The 18,206-nt window shown below is 42.0% G+C and overlaps 1 protein-coding gene across 2 annotated transcripts; it reads right to left on the bottom strand.

Annotated features, from left to right (window-relative positions):
• Positions 1–1,130: 1,130 nt before the first annotated feature.
• On the bottom strand, positions 1,131–4,800 carry LOC100116233 (venom acid phosphatase Acph-1). 2 transcript variants are annotated; one of them, XM_001600720.4, is made up of 7 exons: positions 4,590–4,795; positions 3,584–3,809; positions 3,391–3,495; positions 2,602–2,864; positions 2,163–2,446; positions 1,825–2,051; positions 1,131–1,743 (listed from the first exon to the last, which is right to left on the bottom strand). In XM_001600720.4, exons 2-7 carry the CDS (start codon positions 3,683–3,685, stop codon positions 1,624–1,626), a joined length of 1,101 nt encoding a protein of 366 aa, XP_001600770.1. In that variant the 5' UTR covers positions 3,686–3,809; positions 4,590–4,795; the 3' UTR covers positions 1,131–1,623. The 2 variants fall into 2 exon arrangements, with proteins under 2 accessions (XP_001600770.1, XP_031783053.1); XM_031927193.1 differs by having other exon boundaries at positions 1,438–1,743; positions 3,584–3,798; positions 4,590–4,800.
• Between the last annotated feature and the right edge of the window lie 13,406 nt (positions 4,801–18,206).

Below are 18,206 nucleotides of genomic sequence, written 5' to 3'. Positions count from 1 at the left end.
ACATATAGGTCCAGCCGGACCATACCTGCATCAGCAGCGCGTATACTACATGTATATACCGCACACGTACAGGCGGCTGTGACCTCGTTTCGAGCGCGTGCACCGATGGCTTTCATCGCGTGACATTTACGGTTTCGCTATATGTACACGCGAGCGCGGAAAAAAGTTGACTTTTTACAACGTTGGCTCGCGCGCTCCGCAGATGCATGGACTCTTTATTACACAATTGTCGGCTCTCCATGTTGTTGCATCGATTGGCGCGAGGTTGATATTGTTCAAAAGCAGACTGAACGAATTTGCGGTCTGCATTCTTCACGCTCTGTGCGCTTTTCAGCCAGTTGTACCCGCAAGTGATGGCGCTTTACTCTGCGTTGATAGAGCAAAAATTTGGGTATTTAGCACGTCTTTGAATCCTAAACTTTGTGAATTTCAAATTTTGTTGTATGACGCGATTAGGTTCGTTATCGAGCTGGCCTCTGTGCGAGCAATATGAAGTTGCTTCTCAAAGGGAACTTCGGAGAGTTGTAAACTTTTGTAAAAAGAAATTCACTTATACTTTGATAAATACGGAAGAAACTGCTGATCGGTTTATCTTCCGCGTTAAGTTTATGAATACTAATGAAAAAAAGTGTCTGATGATCGTACGTGCTGGTCAGTTTTATTCTTCTTCAAAGGCAGGAGACTATGGTTCACTGTGCAACTTGTTTATAAAAGCTTTGAAAAGTGAATTCTGTATATGTTTCTTAGCTCGTGTAATAATGACTCGACATCTTTTGCTCATACGCATAATACGCGTTCACTTTCTCTAGCTTGACCCACTATCAGACCTGTTAGGCGAACCGCTGTTCAGTTACGCCACGAGCAATGAGTGACACTGACGTGTATTCACTATTCACGTTCAAAGAAGAAGGTATTGTACATGATTGCAAAAAATATGACCAACCTCATCACTGACGGATACTTTTTTTCGGTAGACTAATAATAATATTCGATCGGAAAGAGTGAAAGTATTATAAATGAGAAAAATTTGCTACATTTTGATCAACAGCACCGCTTTCGCGTAGAAAAATTCAAACAACTTTTCTTCTTTACTTTACTTTACACTGATATGAAAGTAATACTTGTCGAAATGAAAAAAATTAAAAGACTTCATTCCAAGCGAGATTGGCAGTAGATGCGCCAATTCAGCATTTTTGCACTTGAATTAGGGGATTAAGGGCTAGACTAGGTTTGCACATTCAATAAAGTCAGCACCTTTCTTCTCTTATCAGAGAATATATTACGAGGTGTGTAATTCTTTTTCTCATTTACGACAACTTCTATTTCTTAATTGCAGTTGATTTACCAAGTGTATTGTTTCATTGATTGATCCAAAATTCGTCTACACTTAAAAATAATGTAGGATGATAGAAGTATTTCTATTGCGTTTTGTGATAAGTTAAATTAGGTTATATTAGAACTGCTTAACGTATTGATAAAATTTAGTTTTAAAACATCATATATTAATCAATGATTATTTTTTTGCTTATCCACATATTCTATCAGTTAAAAAGAATGCAGCTGCAATTTATGCATCTTGCAGTATACAAATAATTTGTACTATACTGTTCCTTGTATTATTATTTAACATTCCGAAACTTCATTAATAATGGCTAAATATTGTTCTAACGAACAAAGAACATCAGAACATCCTGGCATTTGTAACTCAGTGGCAGTAGTTGCGATTCCTTGATAATATACAACCTAAACATTTTCGTAAAAAATTATGAAATATTATTTTAGAAATTTATGCATTTATAGTTAGAATATATTTTAGTATATTACTTTAATAAAATATTTTGCGTTTTCTTCAAATAATTCGATTATAACAGCACTGCTATACTGAGGTTCGTGAGTTTTAAAAAGTTTAAGACTTCGTAAAACTCCAACGACGTTAATTTCGTGTCCACTGTATAAAAATATTTTTTTCGCAATTTTATCCTCAGCTTTATCATCTACTTTATGATCTTTTATGGTCAATATGTCTCTAGAAATTTTTGCCATCAATTTCCCTGAAATTGTTTATCAGAATATCTAAATTGTGTATAATGGTCTCATAGAAGCTTATCTGGTTTACGTCATAAGAATTCAAAGTATTGAAATATTGATATGTTTATACTTACCCACAAGTGCTCGAGTTATATTATTATCGTATGAGCAAATGTCATAATCAAACAGAGCAGCTTCTATCAGCTTACCACGAGGGAACATTTCTTTTGTCCAATCAGGAAGAGTTAAATTCATGAAACTCTCAGCTACAAGTGTGTCATAAATATTTTTGACATCTAGGGTATTGTTTATATAATTCCCGGTCAAATCAGATAGTTCTGACATAAATGGACGGAGATTACCAAGTTCTACTTTTATTTCTCTCTCGTTTTCAACTCTTCGTCTTTCTATTTGATACCTATTAAAGCCATACATAACATAATACATGATTTCAATTTGGTCTCAATACATAAATTGATAATTGAACATAAAATGCAAGTAACATTATTATCATTTATAAATGTTTTATCTACTGCAATAGTCTGATTTCAAAGACTGAACTAGTGCACATACCTAGGTAAATGTATGGTTCCCAAGAGATCATCCGGCTTGGCTTTGTAAGTTATAGGGATTGGCTGCCAATTGAGCGTATTGTGCCATTTTTGGACATTGGTCGGCGGAAACAGACCCGCCAGAAGAAGCTGCAAGCTCATTTTCGTTCGTTCATAATCAGTACTACGTGCGTATAGCAGCTCTGGTAAATATACATCACCGAGAAAGTTTTTATATCGTTCGTGAAGAAACTCTCCTAATTTGTAAGCGCGCAATTTTCCACTCTAAAAAGTTTCGAGATAGTACAAGAAGATGGAGAATGTCTGTTGTAGTAAAGTCGATATATGATATTCACTATTAATTATTATAAAATATATGGATTTACAAAATGTACACCATAAAAAACTATGTGGTACAAATTATTGCAATCATTTTGTTATGTTAGTATCAAAAGTCTGCGTATAGACCAAAACTTTGCTGCTCGGTCTCGAAAAATTTACGGTTACAGATAAGTAATCAGTTTTATGATCATGAACATTTTTTCCAAAATTATTGCAAATTTTAAGATAATTTGATCATATAGATTTCTTCATTTTGAACATACTAAACTGCAATCATTATGTAATTACGGATTACTCTATAGTTTCTGCCCATCATTAATAAAGACCTTGAATATTTTAAACGTCAGCTATAACACCCATCATAAAAAATACATTACAAGTATGTTATGACTTACGATCCAAATATTCGAAGTTTCATTTAATGGCGGGTGATTCGCGAAAAATAAGTATTGAAAAATGCAAAACTCACATTCGTTAAGGCTCCATAACCATACGGATAGAAATCACGTTTAGTGTATGGATCATTTGCATATGAAGATTTTTCAGTAGGGGTGCGATCACCGTGTCTAAAAACCTATAGAAAAGGATGAGCAAACAATGAATGAGATCATCTGGTGTAATATAATTAAGTAAAGCTTCTGATGATATAATTCATTACTTACAACATTTAACATCTTTAACTGCGGTTCAGCAGCACAGACAAGCAGAAGGAAAAAAGTTATGATCACTAGGTGTATAATACTTTCATTTTTTCTATTAGCCATTTTTGTGATCCTTCTATTTTAGTACAACTTATATTTATTGTTAACATAAGGCTGGGATAAATTCCTTATTCTGATTCAGAGTTTTAACTTTGCAATTAATAATACTTGGTATACTGAAAGAAAACTACAACATAAAATTAAACATTTTTTTAATCAATTTTTTATTTTATATTATTGTGTAACTTCTATAGACTACTATGGCCATTTATCATTTAGTTCCATTTTTTATTTTTTCAACAAAAAACTACAACTAAAGTTAGAAAAAATATATCTAAGTATGAAAAAACACATGAATAAATCTTGAGGTTAAAATTATTTTGAATCATTTCTAAATCTTCGTAACAGCGATAAATTTATTTGATGTATACTTTACAATTTATATTCGTATAATTTTTTAGCATTTTGTATTAACAATTTTTTACTTATAAATTTGTACTTCTTTTATGAAATAATATTGTTTTATGAGAGGCTGTGTTTGTGATTCTGGGAATCTATTATCTGCCAGTGTTTAAATTTTACCGCGCAATAAAGTGAGAAAGTCTCGACTATCGTTTACGAATCGTTTTATTCCACGTTTTTTGTGTCACGGTTGCCTAATCAAACATAAAAGTTAACTACTTTTTGAATCTTCTAATAATTGTTACCTTTCATATTTTTATATTGAAATTAGCTGTACTAATCTCTTTTATAGTAATAATTATAATAATATACATAAAATTAATTTAGTAACATGATAAAATTACACACAACATTATATTAAATATTATTCATTTACATTGTAAGGTGATAAAAAGATACATTTTCCAAAATTACTTTTTAAGCACGTGTTTATATACGTGCACATAAAATACCATTTATTTGTTTTATTATTTATTCAATTTTAATAACAAAATGCATAACTTACGTAGTAGTCTTTGTACTATATCTTGCCATTTTCACTAAAGTAGTCTAATCTTCACAAACACAACATTTTTCACAGTAAATCGATCAAAAAACGTATACTATTAATACTTTAACACATGGATTCAACACGATTTTGTTATTGAACACTAAACCTCTGAGTAAGTCATCGAACGCGTTGACATATCTTAACTGACCGTCGACTGGAGTGAGCGGTGTCACCTCGTAATTCTTGAAGTAAAAGTATGCGTTAAAGAGGGCGCTCTTAGCGCTTGATAAGTAGTGATTTTCGTTTTCGCAAGATCGTATCTTCGGAGAATCCAATTTAATTTTTTAACAAGATACAAATGTTTTTTTGTATTTTTATTTGCATAATATGTAACTAAACCTACTGTGTAAGAATAAGGTCACACAACAAAGTCGCGAACCGTTATATTTAATTACTTAAGTAGTGCTTACAGAATTAAGATAATTGACTGAAGAGCTTGAATTGTGAGGTTATGTATCATGTCATTTGAAACGACTCTAAAAATTATTTTCAAATTGAGTAGCTGTATTTATTAACAGGAATATACTGACCTTAGTTTATAAACATATATTCCTGAAGAGTTATACCTGCGTATTTTAAGAGTTTGTGCACTTTTAGTCGTCTCTACAAATGATTAATCCTCTGATGAACTCGGCTTATTCCGGAGTGTCAAAATGAAGGTTTTAAACGTCGAGCTAACAGGAAATGTTTGAACGAAGTTTTCCTCGCGTCAAAGCAGAATCCAGTCCCATGGGTAACGCGTGAGCGTGACAAAGCGTCGCGAACAAAATATTGTCGCAGGACAATGAAAAGCAAGTAACTACGTCAATAAACTCGAGCGAGCCGAAAAGTGCGCAACGATTCGGTTTGTGGGGCTCATCAAAACTTGCAAATTACATGTGAACTGGGATTAAACCAACGAGCCTGAACTAACAACTTGTTTGTCACACTTAAATCACCAGGAAAACCACATTTCGAAAAGTTGCGTTTCAGCTCGTAAATACTCTGATAACGCATACTGACAAAAATAACTATTTGAAAAGCGTCGCTTTTTGATTACATATATGTTGAAGCATTTCGGCAAATTAATTATTTCTAAATTCCTCTGGAAGAGAAACAATTCGACAACTCTGAATCGCGCACTTTCGCGCAACGTTTATCGTTTATTAGAATAGTTCGAGTTAAACGGAGCGGACGAGCGACGGTCTGCTTATAATCCGAAAAATCGACATGGCTCTCGACACGCCGGCTGCCGTGTAGCGGCTCAAAAGTTGTACGGTAAAATACGCTGAATAATCGTTTAGCTCATCCAAACTTTCATACAGGAAGTAATCTCATTATGAGCGAGGATGAGACACGCGTACAAAACTATCCTCCGCCGCTGCCGTCACCGCCGCCAAGCTCCTGCAGTGTCGTCACACAATGAAGCGCGGGCAAAGACGCCCGTACGCGAGCTTCCTGCAGCCGACCGTCATACATCGTCGCGGCAGTCTGATTAAGCGTAAGAAGCTCGCAATATGCGGTCGCAGAGTCCTAGCGCACACACGAACACGTAAAGAGCGGCAGCGCCATACTTACCTTCGCACATCAACACTGCAGACCTTATCTCGCATCTCGGATGTACGTGTAGTGCGTGCGCGTGCGTGTGTGGGCGCGCGAGCAGAGAAGACACATTTATGGCGAATACAAATAGAGCGAGGTATGTGCACAGTAGTGCAGACGCAGTCGGTAAAACCACAAGTAAAGCTAGAGTATATATATATATATATATATATATATATATATATATATATATATATATATATATATGTATGTATAACTATATACGCGGCTGACGTACCGGCGCGCTATACGATACCGCGCTCCGCACGTGTTGCACTGCAGTGTGCATTGGAGCTGCTGTTGCTGTATAGCGCAGCATGTACACCCACGCACACACGCGCAACATGTATACGTACGTATAGGCAGACCACACTGGCTGCGTATGCGAGAGCGACGTTATTTTCTTACGCAGTGCGCGAGCTGTCAGCGTGTCTGCGAAAATGTTATATACAGCGATAGGTATAGACGGATCAAAAGCCCAGAAATTAAGCAACAGTAAGGTTTGGAAATATTTATCGCGGGCTTGACGTAGAAAGCTGACTTTTTAATCCCAGTCAAGCGGATCGGCATTTATCGTCCGGGCAGACTGGACGTAATGAAAAAGAGAAAAAAGAGAAAATTTTCTATTATTAAAAAAAAAAAGCTCAAGATTATATAATGTGCCGATTAGGTGTTCATACCAAAACAATATCGCGTCGGATTTTTTCATGCTTCACATTTCGCAGTTCTATATACATAACTTGCTTCACGGCAAGGAGACCGCTCGGACTTCGTCAGCGGAAAGTCATGCATAAACAGCGCGAGATCGCGAAAAAGAAGAAGGAACACGAAAAGCGAGGAAAGAATAAAATGGAGGGGAAACAATGCTAGCGCATGTAGATCTGGGACGTGAATATACGAGGGGGGTGGGATCGATATGCGTGCGGAGATGAAATGGAATTTCCGTCGGTCGGCAGTGGAGGCGGTAGATAAACAGCCGCAATTTTCGGAGCGCCGCGAAGACGCAGACGCGGTTACCTTTTTGGCTTCCCCCGGAATTTCCACGGAAATTTCGAGCACGATTTACATCCGACGCGGCGAAAGAGATGGGGCGATGCGTGCGTCTGGTCTGAGAGAAGGAGGGAGGGGGGCTGGAAGTATAATTTGAAATACGGGCTTTAACCGAGGTTCAAACTTTTTTGGTATTAAATTACGGCAGACAGTTCTGATTTTCATCCGGTGTATGTTTCAGTTGATATTTACGTCACGGATCTTCTATGGAGAACACAGTGATTTTGCTTTTGGCATTTTCCTTGCAAAAGAGTATATTATTTGAGTATACGTTTTCACGATCGACAGCGAATTTCAAGAAAATATTACTCAGCTTTTGCAGAGTTCATGTCGTAAAGCGGCGGTCGCGACTTTTTAAGGTCGTTTGAAGAAAAAACGTTGAACTATTAAAGTCTCCTTAAGACACTGCCCTACAAAGGCAGTCGACGGCAGTTTCTTTTACTTTCTTAATTTTTTACAGCTTCAAAGTCATACGCTTGAAAACATTAACTTTTGTGGCAATTTCCTGCAGACGACAATAAAAAGTGATGTGCTATGTGTCACAGGAGTATCACTAATTGTATTTTTGTTTATCAATTGTATCTATTGGATATATTCTGCAGTAATCGAGATATCTAGTGTATATAGAATTTCATAAAATTTAACACTATTACTATTTCATCGGCTAATGCGTTTTAATGCCTGAACAAAGCTTTAAAGTGCCCTTACGCGTTCGCGATTAATTTCAGCACAAATTCAACTTCGTGTAACGTAGAATACAAACGCGCGAGGCTTCCTTTTTTAGCCTTTATTCGCGCACACGAAAATCCAGCGACGTTCTCGTACGCGGAGATTTCCTTTCAAAATCTAAAAATATTGGTAATTCAATTTATCCACGCGCGACGTACTTCGTCCCCCGCTTTCACGCATACGCCTTCATAGTCGGCATACGCGAAATGTTTTCCTTGTGCGCGCGCTCGTTTCCTTCCCAGCTACTCTCTTTCATTCCTAGCGAGCCATTTACACATCCGAGCATATTCGCCGCCACCTACAACTCTCGACCTTCCCTTTGTGTACGACCTACATAATGGTATATGCATACAAGATATATAGGCTCTTCTCAGCACACTCCGCTGTTTCTTCGCGCGACGACGCCCCCGCATGCAGGATTCAATATACATAATACTCGCACAACACTCGCGTGTCGTATCGTAGCTACGTTTCTCGGCTTATCGAGCTTTTCATTTTTCTCTCGGCAGCTCGCGCGCTCTACGCGCTGGGAAAAAGCGGCTTAACGACGCCTACGTGCGAGCGACAATCGGCTACTTCGTAAAATCGAACGAGCGGGAGCTGCTCGCGCTATGAACCCTTCCCGAGGAGGAAGAGGAGGAGGGGGAAAGAGAGGGAGCTCATCGTAAAATTGAGGAGCGAGGTTATACGGATCGGAGGAAAAAGACGACACGTTGTACGGCTATGCGCCGAGTCGGCAGTTTTTTCCTCGCTCTCGCCGCGGGCGTACGAGGATCGACAACGACGGCGTATATGAGCTTCTCGCAGTAAGCAGCAGCAGGACTCGATGCTTCGGAATATTGTGGCTCGGGATCGTCTGCATTACGGTACGATTGACGCTAGGAAATTGGCTCTTTTACTACTGTCCCCTGGGACAATCGTAAACTTGGATATAATTTCGAGCTGTCATTATTCCAGGCATGGTATCGTATACTGCAAGTTGCGAGCATGATTGGGTGAGATTTTTTCCTGACTTCACTCCCTCAGAGTATGTTTGTTATGTGGACCTTCGCACCTTTACAACGTGTTTGAAACAATCTATCACTTGTTAGAGTAGCAAATTGATCATTTGACGTGATGGAAAGGAAGAGTAGCGTATAATATTTTAAAAATAATTGTTTTCTATGCTAGTCAGATCAAATCAAGTGCTGAGCATGACTAAGATGAGTCGATATTCAAGTGTAACAAGAAGGAAAAGGCTGCAAATAGAGTAAGCTTCATTCATATTTATTTACTTATGAAGCGCGTGAAAATGCAAAGTTTCGCGAGATCCTCCGCTGTTCGTCGTCTATACATATAGCTGCAGTGTGTGTACTGATGCAGGTGTATATCGCGGACGCTCGCGATATTCCGCCAGGTACACAACACGACGTAGCGAACTGGAATCGTGGGAATAACCCGGATGGTCATGGCCTGCGAATATACGACACATATCCGTACACACAGAGGGAGAGAGGGCGCGAGACGAGGTATATGTGCGCGCTGCAGTAGGGTAGTGGCTTTTGCCGCTACAGCGGCACTATTAATATTAACGTCGAATGCCAATACCATAAATTTCACATCTGCAAAACAGCGCAGCGCGGCATCGACATTGCCATGCAAATGAACGCCAGCCAGCCAGCCGCAGCCCAGCAGCCAGTGAGAGCGAGCATGTATTTCTCAAAATACTAATCAACGTTAGGTATGCAGCGATTCCATGTATAGTTGCGTAGATATATGAATGCCCATTGATCCGGGGGGGACAAAAACAGCCAATGAAAACGCGCCGAAAGCGTCGAGAGGGGCTAAAAATGTAAGTCGCGTCAGAGCAGCTGATAATGTTCCCGTTAAAGGGGGATCATTATGTTGTTATTATTTTTCGATTCGATATACGCGGCGCCCAGGTGAAAGGGATGCGCGGCGCATCAGTCATAGCTTTATTTCGGCCTTTGTTTGGCGCGTTCCATTAACGGCAGTCGTCGCCTGGCGCTCACTGTGTTGTTTTTAGCTGCAGAGCAATTATTTTGCGACTCGTAATTTATGATCAGAGAAATAATGTGATTTACCCGTACATACGCGAATATTATCAAAGTGCGTGACCTACTTTGATTGTTTTACGTTGTTAACGCGCGAGCAGTGTGTGTTTACTGGGTCGGCTGCACGTTTCGATGCTTCGGCTTATTTGTTCGGGATCAATTCGGGAAAAAATTGCCACTTCATTTCTACCTGGTAATCGCAATTAAAGAAGGATGTGTAACGTTATACCGCCATTGGGGATATATAACATTATTGCCGCAGGAAAAATGGCCGAGGTGTTAAGTTACACACTTGCGTCGGAAAGACGTTACAAAGTATTATAGTTTCCAATTAGATGTGTTTCACTTCAACAATGGCAATAGCTTCGCGAACGTAAAACGGAACGACACGACGGTAGCAGATGCGCATCTATATTGCCGGCGCATTGTATCTGTGTATATTCTCGAAATCGTGTAGCGGAAATACTAGACAATTTTGTAGATTTAATAAATGCTTCAGATAATAATTAAGTTCATACATCAATAATATGTTGTTCAAGTAATACGAACACAATTTCTGTTCTACTATGCTGTGCATAATAACAATATTAGCTGTAAGCAGGATCGTTGATAATTGCCTAATGGGTTATTATTCTGGACCATTGTAGCTAATGCATAAAGCCGTTAATTTTAATTATTCCACTTCACTTTTTCCAGTAATAATTTTGGCACTAATCATTTATTTATCAACGAAAAACTACTCGAACACATCTTTCATTTGAACGAGCAAAAGCAATGTTAACTCGCAAAAAGTAAAACATCGTTGCACAGTGGAGATAATAAGTCGTGGTGACTTAAATTAAAAGTCAAAGTGGTCGAAATTCGTCAAAGGAGTCGAGGCCAAATTGTGTAAGTCATGTAAGTCGTAGCAATTAAAATTTTTAGGTCTTTACCGCTTTTAAGAGGAAAAAAGAGGTCTCGCCGCCGTAGAAGGAAATTCGCATCACTTTTTCGTTTGATATAACCACACACTCGAGGCCTCCTTTGATCTTGTAACCGCGCGCATTCTTCTTGTCGGCGATCAAAGGGGAGCGAATTTGTAACGTCGAAATAATAGGCCTCTAATTTTTTTCGTCGTGAAGCACCGCGCTCTGTGTATAGCGTACTCGGCTTCGTGCAAGCGCTGGATTATTATCGTCTGCAATCACTACATCCCAATAAAAAAAAACGCCTTTCAAATCCTTCAAGAACCTCGAGTATCGTGCATTCGATCCTGTCGTCAGATCTAACCGTCCCTTCCATCAGCACGGGATCGACCGCTGAAGATGTCTTCTCTTCTTTCCGCTACAGTCTTTTGGAATCATCCTATTAGAATTTGCGCCATCACGAGAACGCGGATCTATGTCCGACCAAACCTAGCGCTCGATGCATATGCATGGCTCGCGCGCGAGCTCGCACACATATCCCCCGACACGTAATGCGTTTATTTAGTCTCTCGCGGTTGCGGTCTTGCGGGGTTTATGCGGTAGCACCGCGCCCCTGACGTCGTTAGATGGCCGGGATATAGCGTCTGAACGCGCAGCTGACTGACTTCGAGAAAATTGCGCCGTGGCCCTGGCTGACTGTATATGTGTGTGTGCGCGAATGCGAGAGACGCGATGACGGATCTGCGCGCGTTTCACGTTTGAATAAACGATCACGTAAAGGTTGAGCTCGGGATTATCATTCCTTTTGCGGGAGTTTCCGAGAGAAGCCAGAGGTAAGCGTGTCCGGCCCTGCGGCTGTTGCTCGGCGAGTAATCTTTGTCGAGATTGAGGTATTAGTTATGCATCGAAATATGCTCAGCATTCGCTTCTTGTGAGCAACGGTTTTCAGAGCTTCGGTCAATCCAAGCTGGAAAATTCTGGGAACGCGAGATTCCGCTCCGGTTGAAACGAAAGCTCAGCCATTGTGAATGAAGCTGCTGCCTACAACGCGAGGCTCGTTTTTTCTGCGCGCGCGTCCTCTTAATTTTCTAATATTCCTTGGCAAAGAAGCACAGCCGGTGCCGCTGGAATAATAACGAGAAGAGCCGGAGGAGGCATTGTCACTGTCGCTAAAAACAAAAGCAGACAAAGTACCGAACTATAAGCGAAAAAAGCCAAAAAAAAGCCAAAAAAAAGCCGAAGCATAAACCGGCTCGCGGGCGCAGCTTTGTGGTGCGGCGATAACCGAAGCGAATAAATTCTTTCCTCGTCGGCTCTGACATTTTTTTGACGAAAGTATTTTTTACTCCTATTGTTTCCCTTCCACCTCGAACACGTCACCCCCCTTAACTCTCTCTCTCTCTCTCTCTCTCTCTCTCTCTCTCTCTCTCTCTCTCTCTCTCTCTCTCTCTCTCACTAGCCCCCCACGCCGTGCATAGACTCGCTTCGAGATCGATGAACGTTATCAATGCGCCGCAAGCGCGTTTCCATCCATCAAATCCTCGTCACGACTGTCACAGCTCACACAGCGACCTCGTTAGAATATACGAGACAGCCGCGCGCGCACGCTCGCGGCATTCGCGAAAACTATGGGCTCAGAAGTCACTGCTGCCGCTGCTGTGCGCCTACTATACTACCACTGGCCTCGTGTTTTTGACGTTAACTTTGCATTACAGAGCGCCGAGGATATCGAGTCTGATTTACGGCTGGCGGCGCCGAGTTGAGCATAAGCATTATTTATTACGCGCAGCCGCGGATTTATTCGCCTTGAAATTCTGCGCGGTGAGCTGACGACGAGGAAGCCATTCACTGTGTGTGTGTGTGCGCGCGCAGCGCGCGTGTCTTGTTCGAGAAGACACGAATGGGAATTGCGAAATTTGGGATGCCAGATGGCTGGAATGAGCTTTGGTTAGCGGGGTGGCGGACTTGCTGGAAATTAGCTTTGCCGCCGCGTATAATACTTGGCTGACCCATTTGTTTAATTGAATGCTCAAAGGCGAGGATTTAATTTTGCCCTCGCTCGCCTTGCTCTGTATATTTATAATCTTTTTATTATGCGACTCAACTCGGTGAATAGTGTGCTCAAAGGACGCGAGGCATTCGTTGAAGCGTTGATATCCGCCGGCGCGTGTTAAAATTTAACCGTGTCGACTACGTTGAAAAGCTTCTATGTATTACACCGATCAAGAGGTCCATTTACAGTCAATAAAAGGCAAAACCATAAATTAAGGATGCAAGCTCGCGCTCGGGAAAGCTCTGCAAGCTCAACAGTTGGATGGCAACCCTCGTCCCAGAGCGGGGAGAGAGCGAGCCGAAGTTCGGGCTCTTTAACGACGTGTAAACTTTTTACTCAGCAACTCGCTCTCTCTCTCTCTCTCTCTCTCTCTCTCTCTCTCTCTCTCTCTCTCTCTGAAATGATAGTACGTCGGAGATAAGGCGACTATACGCGAAGTTTGCGCGAGCGCGTGCACATAACCCGACTCGATGCGATCGGCGAAGAGCGAGTCCACCGCGGATTGAGCAGGCACACGTACACACACGCGAGCGCTTGGAGATAACCAGCATCAGCCGAAGCTCGAGAGCAGAGATAAAGCCGGCATTAACCGGCTGATCGATGAGACCCTTCCGCGCGAATCTGCGCGAGAGGAAGACAGAGAGAGAGAGAGAGAGAGAGAGAGAGAGAGAGAGAGAGAGAGAGAGAGAGAGAGAGAGAGAGAGAGAGAGAGTCTAACGATGCCACGCGCGTACAACTGTTCGCACGGGCATGAATTCAGCTCTCTCTCTCTCTCTCTCTCTCTCTCTCTCTCTCTCTCTCGTATTAGGAGGTAACAATCCGTTGTACCAACTCTTAATTAAGACGCTACGTACACGTGCCGCGCGCCGAGCATTCACTGTGATAAAGTTTTCCCCGTTATCGCGTAATAATATAATGCGTAATTTCGTCAAACTTTTCTCGACGCTAACTTCTGATTCAAACACACACACAGTATAGACGTTCCCTATTCCACTCGCAAATAACGTTAATCCCGATGGAATTATCGGCGGTGGTACGCGCATTTTCGACTAGCGCAATACGACGACGCAATTTAATTTCGTCGAGGAGAGTCGTCGCTCCTAAGTACGCAATGCAAACAATGCCGGAATGAGAAAGTCCACGAAGACGCGCTTCCGATAGCTGGGCGCGAGAGACGAATAAAAACTTTGTTGCGAAAAAAATAGACTGGCGAGGGAGGACTGGCACAGAGAAGCTGGTGGTGGTATTATACAGCGTATGGAAAGCAAATTCGTACGACTATTCGTTTGCGAATTCACATTGCGTGTGTGTGTGCGGACAGAAAAAGGCAGGGTGAAGGGATCGGAGCGGTTTAAACGAGAAAGAACACATACATAGAGGAAGAAAAGAGCGTCGCCGAGAGAGAAGACAAGAAATCTGGCGAATAATAGCAGTAGCGTGGGATCGGGAGTGGCGTTGTGCTGGCGGGACACGTTCGCGCTATATATCCACGAAAATTAAATTCATGCGAAACTCCCGATCATGTATTCATTGGGCACGTTACCAGGGCCGCTTCTCATCAGAGAGCTCTCGATTTCGCTGCATCGAGAGAGAGAGAGGGGGGGGGGGGGGCGTGCGCGGCGCAATCCTGCGACAGCGGAAAATTTGCCAGAGGAAAAAAAAGGACGAGAGAGTTGAGGGGAAGCGTAAACGGAGATTGAATGAGGCGGCCGCGCCCATGAAAATAAAGTTTTCGCGGGCGCAAATGAGATATCGGCTACTTGATTCGTCTCTAGCTGCAGAGTCGATGCGCGCGCGGCGCGGGTTTTGAATCGTTGATAATTCAGCTGCATCGGACGGGGAAAAAGTAGTAGCTAGGTGCACGTTCGACGGGTAGTTACTCGATTACTCGGGAGGCTGACGCGAATGGAAGTACCTCTACGCGTTGGCCCGCCGAGCTAGCTGCCGCTATCGATCGATGCGCGCCGAGAGTGGGACGATTGATGAAATCCGCGCGCGCGATGCCTAAATGAAGATTCGATCAGTAATGTGATTTATAGATGCGCGTATGGAGACTTCGAGCAGTGTGTGCGCGCGCGTCGGAAAAAAGCTTTCTAACGGGCCTCGTGACTTTTCGAGCTTTACGAAAATTCGTGTAGCGGAAAGGATTGGCTGAAACTGTAGTGTCCGTCGTGCAGAGTGGATTCGTTTCGAAAGAGCTCAAACTGATGGAACAACTACTTAGCGATAAGGCAGCCGTGGAGAGAGAGAGAGAGAGAGAGAGAGAGAGAGAGAGAGAGAGCGAGAGAGAGAGAGAGAGGGAGAAAGTATTTGAATCTTTATCAAGGCTGAGAGCGTCATTATAGGATGCAAATATAAAGTCCGGGGATTTCAATTTACTGCGCTTTCTACACAGCTTTTACTTGACGCTGTGGCGAAGAAATATTTGACGACCCGGAGGATTCAGTTCTTTCGTCGTCTACCCCCATCGTAAGTATTTCTCTTATTCCAATTCACTCCCTCCACTGCTCGCCGACACTATATACAGCGTCGAGTGCAAAAGAGCGAGAGAGAGAGAGAGAGAGAGAGAGAGAGAGAGAGAGAGAGAGAGAGAGAGAGAGAGAGAGAGAGAGAGGGTGTATACAGAGGAAGAGAGAGAGAGAAAGCCTCTTAAGTGGCATCGATTATTCCGTTCGCGAGTTATGCAAATTGTCTCTTTCTTCTCCTTCCTCGACGTATCCTATTCCATTTCTCTTTGCTCCCCCCTCTTTCCCTCTTTGGCTCACCCCCTTCTCCCTCCTCCGCAATTTTCTAGCTTTTCCTTCGCGATCCTCTCTCCGTCACTCTTTAGCAACCTGAACAACGTCTGTCGCGTGATTTACGTGGCGAAGAAATAAAAGAACTCGGCAAAAGCGAGAGAGGGGGCAGGGAGGGTAGCTTGCGAGCTCGTGCGAGAGAGGAAGTACCGGAGGACAGACCTTAAATCTCCCGAGCGTAAGAGAGGTTAGGGATCCTCTACAGTTGGCCGGTTTTCCGGTCTCGAATGACTCCGTCGTCAAGTTCTTCGACGCGCGGCCTTACCTGCAGCTGTCGTGCGGCCACCAGAGACCGAATTCTCATTGCTCGCTATACTTCAATTAACAGCCCCCGGAATGAACTGCCTCGAACGTTTGCCTAAGCGCGATACTTCATTACGGTCATTAATGACGCTAACTCGAGGGCTTGAGAGAATGGCGTCGTTTCGTCATGCGACCTCCTCTCTGTGGTGTATCAATCTTCGATGGGAGGAAAAATGCAGTCGTGCGTGCCACCATTACCCCTTTGTTACACTACGAGAAGGCCAGCTTTTAATGGAGCTGCGAGAATGCAAAGGAAAGTTCTACGTTCCGGTAATTTGCTGGAGCTTTTACGTTAACGTTCTGCTTCGAATGATCGTGTCTAAGTGAGCCAGGGTATTCAGCATCAGTTCCTTTTTCAATTATAAAGGAGCATGTTATTCTTTTATTTTTCCTTGATCTCTTTTAAAAAGATAATCGAATATTAGCGAATTAACCCGACAGACGTGCAAGCAAATTCTTTATGTATCAGCAAACGATCCGCTTTTATATGTGCATACACAGTGCAGGAAACAACATGGAACAGGGAAAACACTCATACGCATACTAAATCATCGATCGGCTCGGTACAGGAGAAATACTGCAAACTCCAGAAGAATCGCTGGGAAAATCTAAAATAAAACCCATGATGGAGAGAGGAATTCCAGTCAAAATTCTCTCGACAAAATGAACAGACTGACTGGAAAGGGGCGAACGTAATAACATCAGCCAGAAAAAGAGAGCTAGCGAGAGAATTCCGAGTTCTATTGCAGTTAAGGCAACGCAATTGATGATTCGGCGTTAAATCCGATGAAATACACGAATTGTTTTTCATGGCATTAGCGAAGGTGAGTATGTGGGACTTTGGGATGGCTAAATCGATAAAATAGCTCACATTCGTGCGCTCGAATACTGATCAGGGGGCTACTAGATATATCCGTGCTGCCACGCGGGTATGGCCAGCTAATGCTCTCCTGCGAATCCGACGATAAAAATGTAGCTGATTGACGAGCGTCGCGACATAGAGTTATTTTTATTCATTTATTCGATTATTGAACTTATGATAACAATAAATCCACATTTCTTCAATTGGTATATTTAAATTTTTATAATGTGAAGTAAGTTTGAGACACCTAAAGATTTTATTCCATAATGTTAAATCGGATTATTTTATAAATAAATGCTCAGCTGAAACTGGTCTGGCGTGTGACCAAGAATAAAGTTTGACTTTTTTGACGACCTCTTTTAAAGTCAAATCGTCAAATGAATTGAACATTAAGAATAAATGTAAAGATATTTCGAGTGTATCTTACTTTCTTCACAGTTCACTCGGGCGGATAAGTATTTTCATACACTTGAGGCACACGAGCGAATGTAGCGTGACCCAATGATATTGATGACGAAATTCCGATTTCTCAACACCTGAGTAGTATCCGACACTGCCAGACCACTGGCGAATACGAAAGAACTTCGCACGAAAACGATAGGGGAATAGAAGTTACAGTTACGATCATAGTTTCCTCGGCGTTAGGCGCGTGCACTTTGGGGGAGAAGCTAGACCCCAGCTGCAGATAGCAAAGTGGACCATTCTTGGGTTTAAGGCTCGAGATAAACTTGGATAAGATCCGCGACAAGGGGCATTGCTACTTGGGATTGGTCTTCGGATAACTGGAAATTCGAGATAACGGATATACCTGCCGCGTGGGCTCCACCAAGGATGCGACTCCAGTTTCTCGGGCTTTGTATTATATACCCACTCTATACTGCCTCGCCAGTTGTGTATAGGTATGCGATATATACTACCGCAGAGTATTTAAGCCACCCGCTGTGAACATCTTCTCCAGCGGGACAATGAGGCGAATTAATTAAGTTCACTTTGATTCTTCTTTCAGCATTGGAAAATAAGGCTACTGGCGATTTCTTCTTTTGCTCTTGTTGAACTATATTAATGTTCTTATAAATCACAGAGGAGCTTCATGAGATTGAGTGCCAGTGACATTTGAATTTACTGTGATCTGATGGCATCTGATTTTATTTTCTTCTAATGAAGTTTGTTTTCTATTTACACGTAATCTATAGAGCGAAAATCAAGTTCAATGGTCAAGTTTTCTGATGACCGAAGCGCT

Source organism: Nasonia vitripennis, chromosome 1 (assembly GCF_009193385.2).
Source record: "Nasonia vitripennis strain AsymCx chromosome 1, Nvit_psr_1.1, whole genome shotgun sequence".
NCBI lineage: Eukaryota > Metazoa > Arthropoda > Insecta > Hymenoptera > Pteromalidae > Nasonia > Nasonia vitripennis.
This window is presented reverse-complemented; position numbering and strand designations above follow the sequence as displayed.